Below are 23,874 nucleotides of genomic sequence, written 5' to 3' on the forward strand. Positions count from 1 at the left end.
CATTTCATAACTATCATACAATTCGTATAGAAGAATATTTCTGTCGTCTTTGAGCATCTAATGGGCTGGAATAATTAAATATTAACAATACCTTTATATCAGTATTTATAGTTTTAACCTAAAGTGTACAGTTCAAGTAGCATTACATTGGTTAACAATAAAATGCTTAAAACATAAAAAGAGTAAAGCTATATTTTCTAATTAACAACCTCATGTCAAATTTAGTCATAATTGATTTGACGATTCAGCCTCGGCCGACACTACATACATAAGAGCACATATATTTACAAAATGTTCTAATAATCTTTGAGGTAATCATTTTTACACTAAAAGCTATCAATGTTATTTGTGCATTAGCCCGTATAACGTATTTTTGTCAGTAGGTGTTCCCGTTCGGTTTTTAAAAACAGGTAAATATTGTTACTACAGACTATTGGAGCTTTAGCCTTCAATCATTAATAGGAATTCGTGGGTTTCCTGAAAGCTCATAAATATACTAGGCGAAACCCCGAGAAACAGATGTGTTCTAGAAGAAGGAGAATATTAGAGGTTAATTAATTACAACCCAGCTCCTTATCATGCATGCTAATTAAATAATTACACTTTATAAAGTACAGTAATTACATGAAGCACTTCACAGGAGCTGCTAATATTACATTCATTACATTTTACAATAATCCTTTATATAATTAATCCATACTGTTTGAAACCGTAAATCGCATAAAAACTCATGTACTCAACATCAACAAGGTATCCATATTACGTTACACACTCGTTGTGTTGGTATAGGTACTACTACATTAACTTGTTCTCTTGTAGTCATGATTAAGTACTATATAATCGAAAATAGTGAGGACTTCATGAATAATGATATAAAAAACAAGCACTATTATATGCAATATTGTTTAGTAATTTTTTGTTGTGTCTAAATAATATTAACTGTGTAAAACTAAATTTGCAACCTATTTCTAATATCACTTACTTGAAGTCAACAAATCCGCGAGTTACAAACAAGACTTTAAGTTATAACCGCCAAGAGTTCATTGAACTATTGATCTTGTGGTTCGCCAAAACATTTCTACACTACTTTTGATGTAGAAAAATAAGATTGTAGAGCCACCAACCTTGTAATCCTTGATCCTCATCTCCTGGCGACGTGGCAGCGGGCTTTCCTCATCCGCGTACACGAGGTTTCTGATGGCGCCACCGAACCGGGGCTCGAATATGACAGAAGGAAGAGCCAGCAGTGTCAGCTTGGTATTGTACCAGGAGGGCATACCCCCCACATACACGTCACTGTTAGAGGCCAGACGCCCGAACTGGAACTCCTTCCCTCTGGAAGTACGGGTCTGCGTCACACACCGTCCACCGTGAGAGCCGTACTCTCCACGTTTCCTGCGGACCTGTACCTTGTGCCAGTGGCCGTCATTCAGGTCCCTGCCCACCGTCAGGATCTGCGCGCCCCCACCCAGATTGTACCTTAACCTCAAAGCACCTTCCACCAACTTGATCTCGAAGAAGTCGTATGTCCCCCCGTCGTCCGTGTAGAGAAGCAGTCCGTTCGCCTGCTCCGTCTTGAACTCGAACTCGAGCGAACCGTTCAGGGCCGCGTTCCATTTCCTGAACTGTGCGTAGGAAGTTTGCGATCCCTCCAGGACGAAGGCGAACGCGGGAAAGACGAAGAGCAACGCGTGGAAGGAGAAGTGGACTATGTGTAGCATGATGGTGGTGTTTATCTGCAAGTGTTGGTTCTGGGGGACTGTGGCGCCCCACACTCGACACTCTGGACCATGGTCTACACTCCGACACGCCTCGACACGACTGGAGCACCACAAAGATGGCGGCCGACTGACATCGAGCGTCTCGCGGAGCATGCGCTGGCGCCACCCGCCACCCCGGCCTCGGCCTCGGCCTACCTCGCCTCGCTCGCGACCCCTCAGGTGACTTTGGAATATTAATCGGGCGCATCGTCAGATTTTCACGGCAACTTGTATTTGTAATCAGCATTTGGATTTAATTTTGTTAGTGGCATGTGAGCTTTTAAAAGTATAAAGCATTGATTGATTTTACTCAATCATTTACAAGCATTAAATATTCTGGTGATAACTCGATATTTATTATACTGTAGTGCGAACATATTGAGGATCTATTAATAAAATAGCGGACATTTTAAAATATCAGCTACATTGCGAAGACAGTAAGAAATGAATATATTGTTGGTCATTTTCAAAGGAATTGGTTACAATTAAAGTAGAAGCAATCTGAAGGAAATCTCTTATTTAATCTTTCTGTGTAGGACAAATGATTTTCTTCGCTCTCGTGCACTAATGCAGCATTGGTGATTATGTTACACATACTAAGATTAATATAGATTTGTTATTTGCCTTGAATGATAAGAAAATTTTAGTGTGGCCTCACGATGTAATGTAAGTACCTAACCAAAATATCTTGAAATCAGACAGTATTCTCGGACCGATATCTCTGATATTCCATGCCAATGTGATATAGGTTTATACCGAGCCTGGGGAGATTAAAAGTTTCAACAAATAGCGTCATAACTTAACGATACCTATTACTAACTTACAGTAGTCTACCTTTGTCAAAATAGCATGAAACTTATTAATAATTGAAACATATTTAAAAGTTATCTTATGGTGAATAATGAAATTAAACTGAAAATGTACCTCTCTTTGTTTCATAAAATTTGTGTAATATATTACAAACCTGTGGCACAAGCCGTAAACGCACAGTTAAACAGTGTAACATTAATTAAAATTGTCGTATGGCTTCAGCGATGAAAGGCTTCCTATAAAGAGACGGTTCGTCTCTCCCCAGAGCTGTATTAAATTTTGCTTTGTAAGTGCAGTGAGTAGATCAATGCCTTTATGTAACTTTCTAGCTGTAGTTTGACTGAAGATGCAGCAGTTCAGATTTGAACCCGTGACCTTAGGAGCCTGGCAAATGTTGGATAGTCTGCTCCCTAAAATATCTTTCTGCCAAATATAAAGCCACGTACATAAAGAAAAATAACAGATGACAACAACGCCAGAATAGATTTGAGGCAGATGATTTGAAACTGATTGAATTAAAGATTTCAAGGCGATTTCCGGAAGTATACTTTAAAATCTCGGATATTGAAGATCTTCAACAAACACTTCGTCAGTGTGTGCATATTATTTTCCCTTCGGCTTTCTCTTTTGCCGTGGAATATTTCTTTTGTAACAGCTGTTAGTAAAGAGAATTGTGACCGTTTTCTTGCTCCATGTGTATCTTGGAAAAGATTTTAATATCCATATAGCTTTGCACTTACTTTGAAGTAGATTCACTGCGCCACGTGGTTCAATTTTGTGGTTGATTTCTTTTACCAAGGAGGACAGTGTTCCTGCATACAGTATAAGTTGAGCATTAAGTATCTTGTGTCAGTGGTAGGCTAAATGGCGTACTACTATTTCCTTCTGTGTTTTTACGTTACTAAAAGCACAAAAAGAGATGAATACGTTATGGCGTAAACACTATGGAGAATTTATAAACAATACTAGTTCACCAACTCGTTGGAATCATCGGCACTAACATCGATCTGTGTAAACTTTTCAAACTGCTTCTGCGTTGTGCTCACAATCTTCCAAATGAGGAGGAGTGGCAATCTTTCTCAAAAAATTTTACTTTTCACCATTTTCTGTAAAAAAAAACAATTGAAAGAGATTTTTCGAAGCAGTTGGGATCAAAATTGAAACTGACAACTCAAAATTGGCCATCGTTATCATATAGGCCTTTTAGTGGAACAAGACATTTTTATTCTTAAATTTAGAAATTACTGACAGGCGTGACAGGTCTGACAAAAGATCATCAAAAACTCGTCTTGGTGGATGACGTCAACATCGACACTTTGAACTAAAACCTCCTATCAACAAAACGTGTATAAGAACTTTTATGGTCGAGTGACAGACACAACGCAAACGATAATTGACAATGTCATCTCCAAAATCCACATATCGCGGTGTCTGTGGTTAACACAGCAATATCTTATCACTATGTATGACCAAGAGGTTATAATAAGTAGAAGTTAGAATGAAAGGGAGTCAAAAATTACCAAAATCTTAAGAGACACAAAGCCACAAAACATCGCTCTCCATAACTATTCCCTTACAAAATAAAATTGGAACATTCTAAATTATTCCCGATCAACTGAGGAACAGTATCAAAACATGTAACAATTAATTAAATTCTCACATTAATAAATGCTGCCCTCAAAAAACAGTCAAAGTTTGTTTCACAGGAACAAACAACAAATGGATAACTCAAGTAATTCTAATTTCGTGAGACAATTCAAGTTTTACTCTTAAATTTACAAAAAACAGAAAATGATCAATGTTACAAGATTTTTTCAAATTTTCACGAAAATTATAGAAGGGTGGTCCAAGCTTCAAAAGCGTATGAATGATCTCTTAAAATCAATTTTAAATTCACAAATTGTTTCCAAAACTTTTTAGGGCATCATTACAGAGAGCACCACTCAAATCAAAATCAAACTTAAAGATAGGCTTGTAGATGATGTGGTCGAGGTTGCTGATGATTTTAATAGATATTTTGCATTTGTTGGTGGACAAGGTCCGCGGCCGTATCATCCTCAATAGTGTACTGCTCGCAAAGACAGATTTTACTAGTCTCAATGGCTTTGGCACCTGTTGATGATAAAGAACTTGTACGACTGATTCAACAGTTCCTAGCTAAAAAAAAATCAAGGGATTGGAAATTTATGTTTATTTGGCAAATTTAAAAAGTGCTCCGAGCACATTGTGATAACATTGACCGAATTAATCAATTTGTCTTTACAAACAGGAGTTTTCCCTCCCTTATAAAAGTTTCCAAAGTAACCCCAATTAAAAAAACAATGCCCTGTCTTAATCTAGCCAACACTTTTTTATGAGAATTCTGCAATGTTCAACGAAAACAACCAGCTCTCAAATGAACAATTTGGGTTCAAGAAGGGCAAATCTACATTATACGCAGTGCTGAGTCATGTAGATGTGATAGTATGAGGAATATAATGTTGGAATTCCACTCAAAGTGTGGTTCTCGACTTACAAACACCATCGTTGACCGTAATATTCTGCTTGACACGCTGCAGTCATATGGCATTCTAGGGGGTCCCCACAATTGGCTGAACTCATTTCTCACCCATAGAAAAAAAAAAAAAACTAATTTAAAACTAATTTTTCAATACAATAAATCTTATCTATAGAGTCTCTCAGGGGTCCATCCTTAGTCCAGTCCTCTTTTTTATTTATGTCAACAACATAGGGTCAACACTATACACGTCATGATAAGACTCTCTCAACACAATGAAATATAAAACTTCAAACTTTTGTCAATCTCAACAGTTGCGCCAAAATATTAACTCAATCAATCTCACAACAAATTTTGCAAAATCAATTAATTGTTTTTAATTTTCCCTGGTGCCCTATAAACTCACAATATGGATCTGTCCCATTATTTGCAGACTCAATGCGTGAAGAGGTCCGTTCAACAAAATTCCTTGGAGTACACCTGGATCAAAGGATGATATGGAATGATAAAATCAATGCTTTTCATTCCAAGCTATTCTCCGACATTAATATATTGAGATCGTTAGCTAAATCCTGTCCGATTCAAGTGCTAATGGCGGCGTATTATGGCCTCATTTACCCACACCTCTTTTACGGAATAGTGCTTTGGGGTCATGTGTAAACACAGACTTCATAAAGGCATTGCAGCTTCAGAAAAAAGCTTTTCGAATCATTGTAAAATTAAAATACAAAAAGTCATGTGACGAGCAAAACCCTCCAACTCTCCCCAGCCTGCACATCTCGGAAACCACATCGTTTTTTATGTCTAAATGCGCCTTGACAAAAGGCCGAGACATCCTTAGGTATGAGATTAGAGGCAGAGAAAAATAAACTGGGATAGTTTTTGAACACTTGCGGGTGCTCACTCCATCCACTTGTTCCAGACTCAATCAAAAATGCCCCAGTGCTTAAAGCGGTAAAAAACTCGCCTGAAACGTTAATATTCAGGCATTTTTAAATGTCGGCGAGTTTCTGCCATATAACATTAGCCAGACTGACACCGGGGCTGAGACTGGGTTTGAAACATTGCCGAATGATTAATTAAATGTGGTTTCAGTATAATCATTGTAAGTTTGAGTGAAGAAAATTGTGGGATGCGTGATAAAATTACCAGTGTTCAGTTGTAATGCAATACATGTTATTGTCTCCTGCAGTAAAAAAATTCTTTTCAATTTTATCGACGAAATAAAGGCAATAAGCGTTATTGCGCAATCGGTCACATGGCTCTCAGTATTTGTATTGATATTTAATCACTACCCATATTGTCTAAGCCCGGTTTCTTTCATTGTTGAGCGCTGTTATTAGTGCTTTAAAAGCTCTTATACCTGGTTTTAAATAGTGGCAATTACCGTTTAAAATTGTACATTTTTATTATTTTTACGACCCAAGACATTCCCGATTGTCGATTGCGATTGATGGAACTGAGGTCTGTTAGGAATACATATAAAAACTTTTACTTCCATTCTTAAAAAAATATATATATATAAGTTTTGAGATTATTTATTACATAGATAAGCTTACGATAATGGAAGTAAAATTGTACAAAATTTGAATTAAGCTTTATTTTATTATCCAATTCTGTACCACATTTCAATGCTCCTCAGCCCATAAACACGTTTTAGTTTGAAGTTACTTTTTTAATATATATACAAAACAAAGAACCCATGAATATATACAATTTTTTATATAACACAGTTTATCCTAGAAGAAAGTTAGAATATTCGCTACTCGTTGACATCGAAACATCTTGTGATTCATAAGTTAGACTTTGCATGCAGTTTCATTTCTACATAGGCACTCATGTTCAATGATTCAAGGTGCGTGTCCTTCCATGGAATATGGCTGAGCGTTAACGAACATTTTTACAATTTTCTTGTGTCCAACGAGAAAATCGTAGAATAAATAAACTTTTAAACAAACTGATTAGTTATTTGGCATTGTAACATATGATATTATAATTCATGTAACGAAGTTACTTTGTTGGATTGGACGGTAAAACCTTCGTCACGTTTTGTCGGGGTTATATTTCTATACAGACAAGATAGAGTTCGATGATGGTGCATGTCCCAACATGTGATATTATAATTCATGTAACGAAGTTACTTTGTTGGATTGGACGGTAAAACCTTCGTCACGTTTTGTCAATCAATCAATCATTTATTTGTCATATAATTATTACATAATGTTGGAGCATAGCTCCTGTAATGTATGACATGTCAATTTTTCTAAAAGCTACTTAGTCTACTATTAATAAAATATATGATATAATTACATGCAATAGAAAATAAAAAATCTTTTCATCATGCTTTTTTAAACAGTTCTAAATTAAAATCTTCAATCTTATATGGACATGCTGTTATTAATATTGCAGTCAGAGAAGAAACAAAACGTAATAAGTTATTTTCTTTTTTCATCCCATCAGGTATAATATTAAACATTTTAATTCCCATGTAATAGGGACTCTTTTCTAACATAGTAAGTTTATGTATTGGGAATTTATAATTAGTTCTATATCTCGTGTTATAATTATGATTCATGATTGATGATGTAAATACTAGTGGATTCTTTTTTACAAATTTTAGAAGTTCCAAAATATATAGAGCAGGAATTGTCAAAATGTTATTCTTTTGACGTGACAACGTCTTAAATTAGGTTGCGGCTCGGAGTCACTCATGAAAAAGTGTAACGCCCGGTAACGTTACGATGCCCGTCCAGTGGGTCCGCCGCACGGGATCCGCACGGGATAAAGCAGATAACTGTGGGTCCGCCGCACGGGATAAAGCAGATAACTATGTTTATTCGTGAAAATGTGGAGTGCTTAGATTCGTCATTTACAACAACTACAACAATAAAGGTAAATAATTGTACACTGATATTTCATTATCGTAAACTATGATTGATTGATTAATTGTTAGATTGACACAAAAGTTGAGAAACTGAGTTTATAGGTTATGTCATACTATTGACAAATGTTGATAGTGTTAAGTAAATTATTAGTTTAAATCACTCTGCAATCAATCGTAATTCAGTCGATTGAGAAGAAACAGCGCGTATTGCTAGTCAAACATTTAAAATAACAAATTATAACCTCTAACCTGTCATAACAGTGCGACCAAACAAACGAACTAAACCGACCAATCACCACGCGCGCGGAGTTTGTGTTTAGCAAGAATTTCAAATTCCAATTTTAGTAAATGTTTTATTCAACTTTTACCATTTACAATAACAAATTTTAATTAATTTCAAATTATGTACAATGTTTTAGTAAACAAAATATATTTCTATAGTTAAAATTTGTGCAATTCTTATTTTCATTCAATTCCTTGTTCCTATTGTGCAATTTAATAATATTCATATCAATAAATATTCTACCGAGAAAAAGACGTTGTCACGTAAAATCTTCGCCCGTAAAACCGACTTTACAGGCAACCATAATTTTTTTTAAATACTTCTTTACATGATTCTCTATATTTTAATTTAAACATGTATCTAATCACTTTCTTTTGTAAAACATATTTGTTTTCTTTTGTCGGGGTTATATTTGTATACAGACAAGATAGAGTTCGATGATGGTGCATGTCCCAACATGTGATTTGGCTGAGCGTTTACGTAGCAAATTGTCTGCAGAATATCTCGAGAACCATTTCATCTGTAGACTTTAAATTTTAGCATGAAGTGTCATTTCAACATAGACAAGAATGGATTCGATGATGTAACAAGTCTCTCCATGGGATTTGGCTGGGCGTCATTGAAGCCTATAACTTTATAAGTTAGCAAAATGTCACATCTATACACCACGACCTTGTAACAATGTCTTTTATATCGGATTTTCTGTCTGTGTGCAGAACATCTCGAGAATGAATTGATTTAAAGACCTGAAATTTTACATCCAACAGTAGCGAAGCCTGTTACGTGACATGAGGTTTGATGTACTCCTACCCTGTAAGATAAAATCTGATAATATAATCCCGACTGATTTCTAAATGGATTCAGAGTGAATGCATTTGAAGCTAGGAACGTTTTTCATCCTGCTGACACCATATGTAAATTTCAAGAGACAACACAGTGTCCTTGACTATTTCTTTCCTCACACTGGTCATGGACCTCTGTACTGAATACTGATAACACGCCGCGGAAGAGAGAAGGCGATTTGATCGTACTTTGTAACAACGGAAACTAGAACATTCTAACCTAAAAGTCTGACAGATCCAGACAATCAATATATCTTTTCTAGATTTGGAACGCAAACGAAATTTATATAGATTTGGTATAAAAACTACAGCCAGGGGTAACGGAGAACTCCCTCCATGTAACATTGTTGTCACTCATAGTCACTCAATCTGATTATGAGAGACTCCTACCTATGAGTGACATTAAATGTGTCAAGATCATTATGCTGAAGGAGGAAGAAAAATAATTGAAAATACAATACGTTCCTGATTCTAAATAAGCAAACATCGACTAAGAGACTTTAAGAGAAATCATCCAGATCATATTTTTTGGAGAAAATTGCCCTTGGCAACGGAAGCAAGAAATATAAAGGAAAAATAGAGTTTATAACAGTCAAGTCCGAAAATATCTCACCGATGTTATTTTGTTCTTTAATATTTTTACTTATGTGATGTAAATATTGAAAATTTTCTATTAATTATATAATTTATCTTGAGCCAAATAGGTAAGTTGTGCATTAATTTAGTTTGGGAGTGTACATGTTAGGGCAACACAACCTACCTCAATTATACTCGTATTAACTTACTGTTTTATCATTGATGGATCGGATCAAAATTTGTACTTTTTGTCTAAATAAGGATTGTTCACAATACTAAAAATGCAAAACTATTTTCTTTTATTTCAAAACATTAATTTAAAATTGATTGGGTTACAAATATTAGTAGAAACATTAAGGGTAACTTTTTTATGGATGTTGTATACAGCGCAGTTTATTTGTTCAGGGAAAGTTTGAAAGAATCGGGCTGTCAGTTTGAAAGTTTGTAACAAGATTATAGTCGCAGGCTGGCGGTCTGAGAATAAATCTTCTTCAGCTAACTCTCCCCGCATAAAACGCTGCTAAACGTCGGTAGCTTTTATTTTATGGGTGTTATGTTATTTATCTATGAATGTTCATAGTTTTTTAGGTTGGATTCTATAGTTGTTACATTTTAGTTTTGGAAAATGTTCAGTAATTACTGTCGATAATAGCTATATTTTAACTGTACAAATTTTAAATACTTGTATTACACTTTTATAGTCTGGTTTAACAATCAAGTATCGCCTCTTGTATCACTTGTGAAGACGTTGGAAGAAATCTAAACTATTATTTTCTTTTTAGAGTTTACTTTTAGAATGATGGAAGGCTTGTGAAAGTAAGAGGATTTATTCGGACATTTGCCATTTTAATATAACTAGAATCAGTCAATAATCACTAATTATTAGTCTATAAAATAGCGTCTAATAGTAAATATTGATCGTCACGGCATAAAAATTACTTAATTAGGGAATGGAGGCTCCCTTATATTTATTGGCCGTTGTAGTCAGATTTTCAAATTCATATTGTGATTCCGCATTGGTTTATTTAAACTCTCTATACTGATTAATTTTTAGGTTTATTTTTAGTTAGTCTTTAGTATTTCTCTAACTTCAACTGACCGTCGACTGAGTTGTTAGTTCGCTGATTTAATGTATGAAGCCCCGATTATCTTTCATTTAAAGAAATTTCCAGTATTTCATACTTTATCGCAATTCATATGATGGTCTTAGGACTAAGTTATTGAAGTTTATTATATCCTGGTCAAAGAATACTTTTTCTATTTCTGTAACATAACACTTCAAATGATAATGTTGCACTTTGTATATAACACGTGTGCATATATAGTTCTTGATCCTTATTACCTAAGGAGGAAATATTTGTGGTTATTTTTTTTGTAACGACCGATTATTTTAGTACAGATAGTTTACTAAGTAAGATTTATAGACTTACAATATTACTACTTTTACACTTTTCTAGATATAATTTCAGTAACGTAGAAAGATTATTGCCGGCATGTTTGCATTAAATTAGCTATCTCCACATGATACTCTAGCCATAACAGCGGGTTCAACGGTTATCGCAAGAGACCAGATCAAGCAACGGTCGTGACTGCTGCTGGGATGGGTGGACGCTGAGCAATCCTGTCCTTGTAAGCAGTCCGCCTGCCCGACCACTGGTGGTGGTTCGGAAGTCACCTTTAAAGCCGTTGTTGGTCCCCATGTTAGAGAGGACTTCTTAGCTCTAACTTAGCCTGGTAAATTAAGACATCTTTACTTTACTTTTTAGCCACTTGGACGTTCTCACTTGGGTTTTAACCGATATGAGATTTTTGGCATAGCGTCCTGATTTATAAATCATCCAGACCTTTACTGTAAAAAGATTACGCCACTTTTCCTCGATACTATTGTTACTTTTTATGAGACACCTATGTTAACTCATTGGAGAATATGAGATGAATGATTTGTAAGAAGGATGTGTCTGATATGTATAGACTATCTACCACTATGTGTGACTCTACGATCGACAAGTTCGTGGACAGGATTATTAATGACTATTAACCAGAATAACAACGGAGCTTGTAGTTTAACGTGGATTCAGAAACACTTGGGTATTAGCATCATTGGTTATTATATTGGCCGTTGATCCTAGACATACCAGACTTCTATGCTAATCAGGAACAATAGCATCCGTATAGACAACCTGAAAATATACCATATACTCAGGTTCCTAGTTGGAGGATTTTAACACTACGGTACAAGAGCTGAACTTAAATTTGTAAACTGTGTAAAACACTGAACTATAAATTTAAAATAAACTCATTAAAAAGTATATCACAGGTTAGTGAAGCTTTAATAATTTATTAAATAAACCGAATGAACGGCGTTTGAAACTACAGGATTTAGTACAACCAGTTTGGAGTATAACAAGTATAAAGTAGTGTAGGAAATTGTATGTTCTGATTTCCTGTCAAATCTCGTATGTGTGAAACAAACTGGTAAATCGTTAAAAACAATACATCATAATCGCTCCCAAACCATCATTATTAAAACTATTTAACTTAAAATTCTCCAACCGCCTTATTGAAAGTAACCTCAGCATGGAAGACATACTCGTAAATAGTAATATGGAAAGTTTCCAAAAATGTATTACACAACCAATGATGACTACTGCACAAACACACGCAAATTATAATGCAATTTTAATAAAAACCGACATAATGCATTGCATTTTGGTTCTAAAGTCTTTTTCACAAAATAGCGAAAGTAAGTAGGGAATGTCAAACACCTTCAAAGCCACGAAGCAGAGAGGCAACCCCTTGTAAAATGTACCAATGTGTGTTAGTTTTAGTGATCCTAACTTGCCAGTGTGTGTTGTGTCGTATTTCCGCCGAGACACGCCTTCGTCCGTTTCACTTTAAATTTTTGTTAGGTATCTAAATGTTTTTTGTATGTAATTTTTAATATAACATATTGATAATTTGTGTTTTAAGCGCAATAATTCTTAAATATAAATACAGATATTTTTTAATGTTAATAATCGTGTTATTTTATTCTATTAAGCTCAATTCCTTTAAACTTTAGGAGGCTCAAAACTTCAATAAAAATAGATGAAGGCAGAGCATTAGTTTCTACAGTATTAGCTCCCAAATCGAACTACTTCTATGTACATGTGATGTGCAGACAAGTTATATCTGAAGTGGCTCAGTCCCAGTGAGTCAAAAGGTAACACTAAAATGGTCCATGTCCCAGAGAATCTTTGATTCCCATAAACTTAACGAAATTTGAGCCCCAAACCGATAAATAAATCAGACGAACGGATTGTGGGTTAAGCTATCATACGCGGCGTAAATTTTGCCAGTGGTACAATCTAGTGGCCGTAGTGGTGTTTGCAAAATAACCGAGTCAATCTCCTGCCTTAGTACTTAGTCCGCCTGTCTGACCATTGAAGGTGGAGTCACCTTTAATCCCCTAGTCCCCGGATTGTGTTAGAGAGGGCTTCTTAGACCTAACTGCACCTGAAAAATAAATTACCATTTTACGTCTATTTAAGATATAGGGGCCTACTGTATAACTTTTTAACTTTTATGAAAATATTTGCATTGGTTTTATGCCACAGTCTGTGTTAAATGAAAGTAAATGCATAGACGTTGTTGGGCAAGTAAGTTGTTTCTACTACTTCGATAGTAATGTAGAAAAGTTAAGGCGCCTTCAATTTACCAGCAGACTATACAAAGAATGGATCAATACTGCAGCTTCTTGCCTAACGGCGCGACGGCAGTAGTTTATCCTTCTCTTCTTGAACAAAAGTTTTTAATGCGCCTTTAACAAAATGTATGGTAGGCTGTTAATAAAATACAAGTAAAAGGATATTTTCCCCTACTTAAGATGTTTCAATCGATTTTGGGTTTGGAAAATAATCTTTAATGGTAAATTCAGAGACAATTAAGATAACTGCCTTGAATTAAACAAGTTGAAACATGTTTATCACTGCACATGAAATTATAGACATTTAAAGTAGCAAATCTTGGCAATTTTCTAATCAAGCCCAAATATAAACGGCTGAAGATTAAAGGTTAAATTTTTATAGTACGTACGATATAGCTATAACAACAAGCTATATGATATCCTTTTCATTCATTAAAAGGAAATTGTATTTTTTTAATTAAATATATTTTTTTTTATTAAATATTTTTGACGAAATTAAACTTTTTTAACAGAACATTTTTAATAAAGGGCTATGAATTTAACGTACTAAATAAATATTAATCCCAAAATCGATTGTACCAACATAAGAAATCTCCCTAAGAGTCCCTAGATAAAACTAAGGAATACATATTTGGGAGAGGGGAGTGAACTTGATAATTATACTGTTACTTAACTTATATCATTATTATACATGGCGGGGGACCATTTTTTTATAACTAATGTATAGGACTAGTTTTACAAATTTATTGTAACAATCTTGATTTTAAACTGATGGTTTTAAATTACCAGTCCCTACGTAAATAAAAAAATGTTTTAATATTTCTGCTAGTTCTGTAGTTGCTAGAACTGTAAATGTACTTGCATTACTACAAAGTCAGGCTAGAAACTAACTACACTATAGCGTCCATAAGTATTCCGTGTACATTCGTACTCTGGAATTTAATTTAATTGAAAGTGCAAAAATTAATTTACAGTTGTATTGATAAGTAATAAGCATATCTTAATTCTGGATACGAGGTCTGGCACTTTGGCATACGTTTAAATAGGTTTAAAATTTCAAAGGCTTACTGCAGGTGTCCCAACGTAGGCAGATGAGATACCCATTGATGCAAAATGTCACTTTAACTTTGATAAAGAAATGTTCCCAGGTGGCGTGCAATGGAAAATCTCTATTGACACTCCAGCATTCTGTCTTGTTCACCAGACTACGGTATAATAATTTATAGTTCTCTCCATGGCATAGGCATCGTAAGACTTCTGATTAATCAGATACCTCTTTAAAGGCTCTTCCTACGCCAGTAGCATTAAAATGTAGCTATTACATTTTTGCATTTATTCATTTTTTAGATATTCACTAGTAACATAATGTTGTTTTCTAGTCACAGAACTTACCCCCCCCCCCCCCATTGATTTTTAGCTTTGGAAAGTGAAATTAATTTCATAGATTATTGAATGAGAATACCCAATGTCAATCGTATCATTAGGACATATTAACATGAACATCACTAACAAGGATTGTGGATGTTACAGGACATAACGTTCTCCTCGTAAGGACGCCCCTATTAAACTAGCAAGAGGAACATTAGAAACAATGATTTTATGTCTGTGTGACATTGGAAGAATTAATGTTGTAAACATACAATAATTATTCTGTGTGATATAAAAAATCGAAGTTTAACCATTTCCATGGCAGAACACCGCGGGTTGTAATTGAAATTGGGGGTTTGCATGCAAATGCGTACTCGGGATTGGATTGGATCCGCTAAGCAATGATATTCATTTGGAACGCAAAGGGCATTTTCGACACCAGACATAGAATTCCTGTTTTTTTCACGAGACCGTTAGAGTTCTTAGCTTTTGCTCTCCAGCTTGAGGCATTTCACTGTAACCTTAAGCTAGACATTCAGATTAGTAAGTTGTGTTTATAGATGAGAATATTTTCTAATTAAACCTATTTATGTAAGGGATATCTTAATGAATAGTGTTTTTATAAAAAGGACTTGGCTATGAGGCTATAAATAAGAGCTAAACCTGACATAAAAGCTGCTAAATCAATAAACTGAACATTATTTTATTATTTTATATGCCTCTTAGCTACAAAATATGTTTTTGTAATCAATTTCTGTTCTAACAGTTGTCCGGTCTTACCAACCGAAAACTTATCAGTACTCCAAATGTTCTGTTTCTATCTCAGTAAGAACATTTAAAAATATCGAAACCTACTAACTTCAAAACAAGTTGTTTTTTTGACAACTTTTCTATATCAACGCAACGATATTACTGAAAAATCTCAAACCATCACTAAGTCATAAATTTGTTAAGGCCTACGGCCAGACAGACCAAAAACTAAGCAAGATAACTAACCAAAATTATTTTTGTCTTGACTTATGAAATAATCTGATAATATTTAGGCAGTAGTTAAGGGACACTGTATGCTGAGACTGGAGTCGGCCTATTTAATCGCCACGGGTTTCAGTATAACAAACAGAGCACCGGCAAAAACTAGTTTTCCTCTTGGGAATTCACTAATAATCATGTAAACATTATTCGATTGTAAACAGAGGACAGCATTTTTAGCTTGTAACTAGAAACAATTATTGTTATCCTTTAGAAAATAAGATCAGTATTATTACATATATGTAGCATTATAACCTAGTACTTATAAAGGTATCTTTTTATGGTATATGCCGATCTTTTTCACAGCTTGTGTGAAACCATTAACAGATATAAGTGTAATACAATGTATTGTTTGGCCTTCTTCATATTTTAAGAAACTGTTGTAGATATTATAAAAAGCATACTCGGTAATCAGAAATCAGATGCGCCAACTTGAAAATTTACGTTTAAAGTGGATAAAACTTGAAGTTTCTTACTAAAGTGGATTGTTTCTTTTGAAACTGTTTTGTATGTAAATGGACTTAATGTATTCATTACGAGTGTCAGCAATCAGTGTAAACGCTAATGAATCTGCAGTATGTACAGGTGAGATTGTGGCTGGCAGTGGCTCATTAGCAGGACAAAGTGGACTAGTCAATACATCAGCAGTTGTGCTCATGAACACTTTAATGGCTACATTCATGGAAGTTGCTGTCGGCCAATCAATTAACTCGGCACTTAACTTGGTGAATATCGCTAATGAGGTTATATGGTTATTTACTCCAAGTTCAGCATACCTGTACATATATTGTTACCATTTAGTGTTACACTTGCCGTAGTTACCAGTGCAGCGTTCTATCACATCGCCCCTCTACGTGACTAAAGTACAACATTTATTGCCCGTATTACATTTATTTTCTCTCCTACACTAAATAATACATTTGTGAACAATATATTTGACTCGTATAAAGTATTAAGCCACATACATATGAGAGATCTATAAGCGTGTACTAGTCCTATACATAGATGGGTATATAAAAACGTGTTTGAAGACATTAAAAAGTAATCAGGAGAAACATTCTTCGTAGTTTCTGAAAATACACCATTCACAAATGAACAATTTCTTTTTTTTCTTTAGATACTGGTGAAAAAATATAAGAGACCAGGAGTAATACTATTTTTTAAATCTCCAGTCCCCCCCCCCCACCTATCAAAATACACAAGTATGCATTTTATATTTTTTAAGAGCACTCTTTAACGTAGTTCTCTTTTAACGTAATTTTCAAGAATAAATATGCCAGAAGAGGATCTTTTTTAAGGCGTAACCCTTCAGATTCACACCAGCTTTGATGTTTAAATATGAAACCTCAATTCCACCAATTATCTCCCCAAAAATATATAATTATCTTCCCCTTCAGATAAGTATTTATCGATATCCAGGACACCAATATTTAGTCCCTCGACTGAAACACGATCAGTTAGTTCCCAAAAACAAACAGACCAACTGCACTCCCCGGATCCATGCCTATCGCTTATCTTATCTCCGACATATCTACTGTTTGTTGCAGCCGTTATATTATTGCACAGAACCAGGGAAGAGTTGACTTGTCGGTTAATTAATAACTACTGGTGGCAGAATGTTACACGGTATTTTACAGAAGTACATTAATACAATGTCATGCAGTCAATTCTATATATGTAGTTGGGTTGGGAATTTCTACCAATTTGAAAAATAGTTCGATGCACTTTGTGGTTTAAGGCCATTATTAGTGGCAATAATAATAATAATGTTTGTGCCCAACTACTTACAGTGCACTATTTCTACTTATATTTTACTATTATCTATATAAAATTCTTTTAGCGAAAATGTTGTAATATTGTCCTTTTATACCAGTCTCACGATTATAAAAAATTCGTTTTTATCTACTGTGTGCACTATTAAACAAAATATTGAATATAAACAACCGTATTTATTAATTAATGTGTAAGAAACTCTTGTAAACGAAAATGTATAACTATTTCTTTAAAACACTAAAATGGTGTTAAAACGTATCTAAAACCGATGAAATGGTCCTACGTGGGTTCGTTCAATACGAGAGCTTGCACCATTCGATCAAAATTGCCAAACATGGGATAATTCAATTGGCACTACTATACCTGTCCACTGAACACTACTTGTAGAGCATTACTTCTACTATATAGAAAACCGATGAAATGGTCCTACGTGGGTTCGTTCAATACGAGAGCTTGCACCATTCGATCAAAATTGCCAAACATGGGATAATTCAATTGGCACTACTATACCTGTCCACTGAACACTACTTGGACAGTGACCTTTTACCTCCCTCCTGTATGCATCAAACTACACATATGACGGGTGTTGATATTCTTTTGAGAATCAAAGGTTGAAATTTTTATTTGTATGGGTTTTAAAATATTGAAAATTATATATATATAATATATATATATATATATATATATATATATATATATATATATATAATTCTTTACTTACTTATCAAAGAAATTACTTCACAGCTTGAAATGCCGTCATTTCGTTTTGAGTTTTGAAAAGATCATTTGTTTCGTTATGTTTCATATCAGGTATATACCCAATAATTAATTAATTATCCAACTAGCTTTAAACTGATTTTGTTACATACTCAAATACGTGAGTTTTTTTACAATGTTGTTGCCATTAGGAATAGAGTGGTAGAAAACGATCAAGTTTTCTGTAGTTTGTTTCGTCTTTCTGCAAGACCTTTAATTTGAGTTATTACTCAAAAGGTAAATTCATGTCCAGCTTTAAAACTTTGGTTCCCTTGATGTTAGTCTATGTCAAGTTGGAGTTGTATGGACCGAGCTATAAAGTAACTATAAAGCTATAAACCTGAAAGTCTAATATGTTAGTAATGTTACAGGTTGTTCAAAAATATTGGAACAAGTTATAGCTTTGAACTGAGGATAAAACAGTCAAGTTCTACACATTGATAGTGTTCCAAAACTCCGCTTTTTAAAGCAAATATCCTATTTTTTTACTTTTTCATTAGGAAGGCCCACAAAGTCAAAAAATCTTAAATCCGATCATAATAGGTAGAGTACATCGAATTAAAAGTCTACGAAAAATGCAATTATTAAACTGTTTATGCCTTGCAAAATGGCGATGAATCATAAATGTGTATACCTACATAAAAATAAATAACATACACCACTGACTATTGCAACAAACAGTTAATTTTCTTATCTAGAAGAAAGATCCAGTTCTGGCTGGTTTATACTTTCTCGTTGAACCTCACTATGTATCATACCTGGGCAACCGCATTGATGTCCATAAACGACACATGATTAACCACAAATTTCGAGATATTGAGGTGGTAAATTAGATCGATAGTTTTATTTTACTGTGGATGACTGTTGCAAGTGAATAGAGCTTCACGTTTAGTGATAAGATTGCTAGCCTGGACATGACGGAGTTCCCTCTTTGACTGGAAAGGCTGGTACAGATCAGAACTGGCCTCTCCTTCCAATATGACATGCCAGATAAAATGCCCGCCATCCTTCTGCGTGAGATCTCCACAGGAGACGACTCCTAACCCCAAATTTTATCCATTCTGAATATCCTATCACTCCGTAGGCAAACGTAAAGGTCCTTTTAGGTCGAAGTGCAATAAGAGGTTTCTTTAGTTTCTTGTCCTAAGTGAACAAACATGACCTTATCAAGCACCTCAGACTGACTTACCTGGATGTATTCTCGTCAGCAGAGGTCGTTCCATTAGGAAAGTTCCTAATGGACATCACATACGTAAGTTCTCTGGTTAATACTTCAAAATGTAACAGTCGTCACCCTTACAAAGTTCGTCTTGTAAATAAACTATTCAAGATAAACCGGGATTGGCAGAACTGTTCTGAAGAGCCGGCTTGTGGGGTATATCTTTGTACGGATTTTTGTTAGTTAAATGTTGTCGTCAATACACATTTCCATGGCTGTGCGATGCATCTTACAAGGGAGACACTACGACCGCTGGCGCCTTTGTACTGTTGTTAATGCATATTTGAGTCTAACGTCAACCTAACCTACGACCTACAGGCAACTATCTTGACTTGACAGCACACTGCAAACAGTAACTTGCCCCTGGGCGCGTCTGGTGACCTGTGTACCAACCATACCGCAGGTATCTACCCTGTTTGTGCAGGTGTGTTCACTACACGCTACATAATTATTGCGCCTTCGGTTTAGCCCCTGTAAATTTAGCTCTGCACCGCATTGAGGACAATGTGCTACCTTCAGCTGATGGGCCCTTCGATAAATATCAACACCACATTGCTTTGCTTGCTGGGAGAGCAAGAATATTTTTAATTAAATACTTGTTATTCTGTATATGTTTTATATTTTATTCTGACAACTTAATATAATTAAGATAAACTTGTATTAACTATTAATACTTGTATTTGACTTGGATTAACTTGTTAGTTATAAAACATATATACATAAAACACGTTGTACTAAATATAACATACTCAGTTTACTACACTCAGATTAATTATTTAACTAACTAACTTAATACAAATTATTATAGAGTTAATTTCTGAATTTCATTTCTGAATGAATCATTTTAGCTAACACCACTACATTCCATCTTAGACTTTTTTTATTGCTTTTGTTATTCAAAGTTTAACCAAGCGATTGAATGAGAATTCTAACTTGATGGAAACTAATTCCAAACTTCAGGATGTGTTTACTTATCTAAAATATAAATTAAATGAGATAAAAGAAAAACTTAACTGAATTATCTTTTTCAAATCCAAGATTTAGTTATTTTAGAAAAACAAAAGAGTTAAGTTTGCGAAATTATTTAATGAATTGAAAACCTCCCAGATGGCCTTAAGAATGCAACCATTAATAAAGAGGCCTTAGCTGACCATATTTATACGTTAATTAGTAAGATAGAAACTGTTAAAACTAAGAACATAATCGTAGAGTTACTTTTGTGCAAACATTCAGTGACGTAAACAACCCAACTGTCCGCCATTGAACTTGTTACAATCCTTGGTGACCTTTCTGTGATAAACAGGCGTTATATTTTTGCATGTGTGAATAACAGTAAAGACTATAGCGGTAATCACTGCAGTTGGCTCTAAAGCCAATCAGGACTACCACTTTGACTCCCTTACAGGAACCAACAAGAGACGTGCTCACTTGGTCTGTGACAAGCTGAGTATTGCCAGGCACGCTTGTGTTGAAATGAACTGTTTTCAATATGTTAATAAATCTGAGTGTAGAATCAACCTACAGTAATACCCAATTTAAGCACAGTTTTTATGTCATCCCAAATGTTCTTTTCAATTAACTAGTTATTTAATAGCCTACATCTAGATATATCAGTCTAGTTTTGTCCCGGATAAAGTTCTAAAGACCTGGCTGACCCCTTCCACTGACGTCTCACATACTGTCTTTTGTACCTATGGCTCAGCCTGGACCTGGCATACAGACCGCTTGTCCTATGACTGTTAACCACTCACCTTAAACAATCGGGTGGCAGTCAGTGGAAAGTAGTCCCGACCAAAAAACGTCTTAAGCAGGAGGCAACAATCAGATAGACTGGTTCTCTCGGGCATATTTTCCTCTCTTCGGTCTGAGAAGTCTGTAACGGAGTACTTCTCTACTGAAAACATTTCCCACCAACGAGCTAATATCAAAAGACGAGCCAAAAGACATCTAATAAAACTAGGCCTGGAAAGCTATATTTATGTAAAACCGATTACTTCATAAATTTTGTTTTATTTAGTAACTCTTATGGCCGTAATTTGTGTACTCATATATGGAAGAAGTTGCCAGTTTCTTCAAATGTAATTGGTATCATATAAAACCTGGAGAACACTTGATAATGTACTGGAGGATAGCACTCTCGTCCGAGGATCTAACCAAAGATGACTGTTATTCTCCTAGCTGGAACAAACAACATTGCAGCACTTTCTCACACGTTTTATTGAAAATTCAATAACGACTAATTGTGGTTGATGGAGTCCCTTTGAGGTATGATGTTGATATTTGTAAAATTATTGAACGGTTTAATAACGCAAGCTTAATGTCTCTTGAGCATATCCCTCGATGTAAATTCACGAGATATGGCTTGCACCTAAATTGGAAGGGTAACATCATTATTTTATCTCCTTTCACTAATGTACAGAAATGAGTTAACAGAACGATTCCGTGAGTTGTTTATAATTCAAACTATGAGGCAGCGACCCATGCTAGATCACACCACCTGAATAGCATTTGAGGTTAGGTTGGCAGCATGGTGTTCGTGTTTATAGACATTAAATGTAATGGCCTATTCAACCTATGCTCTCACTTAAGATTTGCTTCAGACTCCTTGTGGGCCATCCCCACAACAGTATTAACATCCAAATAAAGCATTTTTGTTTAAGGGAGATAGAACTTCTGATAAGTTTAATTATGCCCGTTCTTACGAACCACTGGTAGCTATGTAAGTGGATTAAATTTGAAAATACATTCAGGACTACATTTTGCTATTGTTGTCTTAATTTCTCTGTTTTAATTTTGCCATGTTGTGGTATTGAGTAAAGTAATTACTGGTTTGTTTCTGAACAATAAAATGAAACCAAGCAGTTCAAGTAGTGACAGGATCTTTGAAGTTTTTGTGCTCTGTCTTTACCTAAGTAAATAGAATTTCATCCAAAATATCATCTGGATTATTTGCTCTGAGAAGAATGTCAAAGCTGAGCAATCTCAAAACATTGAAAACAATTTATTATTCACTCATTCATTCTCACATCAACTTTTGAATTAGCCTATACGGGGGGGACAGTCAAAGCAAATCTCAATAGAATTCTGAAATTACAAAAACAGGCTGTCAGGATCATGTTAAATCTTAGATGGAGAGACCCAGTTAAAATTTATTTTGCTCAGCTACAAATTCCAACAGTATTTGCCTTATATATTACTGCCACAATCTTAACTGCAAAAGAATGTATTGAAATATCAGATCATCCTACTCAAAAATACAATAGGTACCAGGAATTCCAGATATAGAATAATTGGGCATCATAATCTTGAGTTCTATAAAAAAAAGCCCAACCTACGTGGGACTAAAATTTCTTCAAAGATTACCTTGCCACATTAGATCGGAACAAACCCTGCCAAAATTTAAGAAAAAATTAACAAGTTACCTGACAGCAAAGGCACTTTACTCAATAGAGGAATTTTATGAATCAGATGGCCCATTAGTTAGTTCATTAATTTGAAGCTTATTTTTAAGAATTTAAAGTTCTCTTTAATTTATAATATGAACTTGCAGAAATATAATGTTTATAGATTAACCATTATATATTATGTATGGCTATTTTAAATTGGAAAATATACCCAGAATTCTAATTTGTTAATGTAAAGATTAGTCAACTATATTGTATATACTGCAATTGTATATATGTGCAATATTATTTAGATAAAATAAGTAGGCCTCCTGCCACCTCTATGTTTAATGTTAAAAATGTCTTAGCAGAACAGGTTTACAGTGCAATTTTTACTTTGAGTAATAGTAAAAGCTTAGATGTTTATGGTCTTAATTCAGATGTTTTAAAAATAGCTGCACCATATATTGTGGAAGTTTTAGCCTACCTGTTTAATTTATGTATTGACAACAGTGTGTTTTTCCTCAGTGTTTAAAGTATGCCAAAGTTGTGCCTTTGTACAAAAAAGGAAAAAAATCTGATTATGATAATTACCGTCCTGTCTCCATTATTACTATTGTATCAACAGTTTTTGAGGTGATGTTAAATAGACAAGTAGTTGATTATTTTGAGAGTAATTGTTTATTTCTTGATAATCAATATGGTTTTAGGACCAACAAAAGTACAATTTCTGCCATCACTGATTTTATGAAAAAATGTATTTATAGTCTAGATGATAAAAATGGTGTCTTAGGCAGATTTTACAATATATCAAAGGCTTTTGACACTATTTCACATTGTGTACTGGTAGATAAGCTAGAATATTACGGTTTTGATGTAAGAGCAGTTAAACTTTTTAGATCCTATTTATCTGATAGGCTTCAAACTGTGTATTGTAATGGCAAATTTTCTTCTTATCTACCTGTGATGACAGGTGTACCGCAAGGTTCAATTCTAGGGCCCACAATGT

The 23,874-nt window shown here is 34.7% G+C and overlaps 1 protein-coding gene across 1 annotated transcript; it reads right to left on the bottom strand.

The window, feature by feature from the left end:
* Positions 1-1,040: 1,040 nt before the first annotated feature.
* LOC124353571 (pikachurin-like) lies at positions 1,041-1,836 on the bottom strand. Its single transcript, XM_046803472.1, has one exon. The coding sequence runs from the start codon at positions 1,719-1,721 to the stop codon at positions 1,041-1,043; it is 681 nt and encodes a 226-aa protein (XP_046659428.1). The 5' UTR covers positions 1,722-1,836.
* Positions 1,837-23,874: the final 22,038 nt, after the last annotated feature.

The sequence above is a fragment of the Homalodisca vitripennis genome, chromosome 1 (genome assembly GCF_021130785.1).
Source record: "Homalodisca vitripennis isolate AUS2020 chromosome 1, UT_GWSS_2.1, whole genome shotgun sequence".
NCBI classification, from domain to species: Eukaryota; Metazoa; Arthropoda; class Insecta; order Hemiptera; family Cicadellidae; genus Homalodisca; species Homalodisca vitripennis.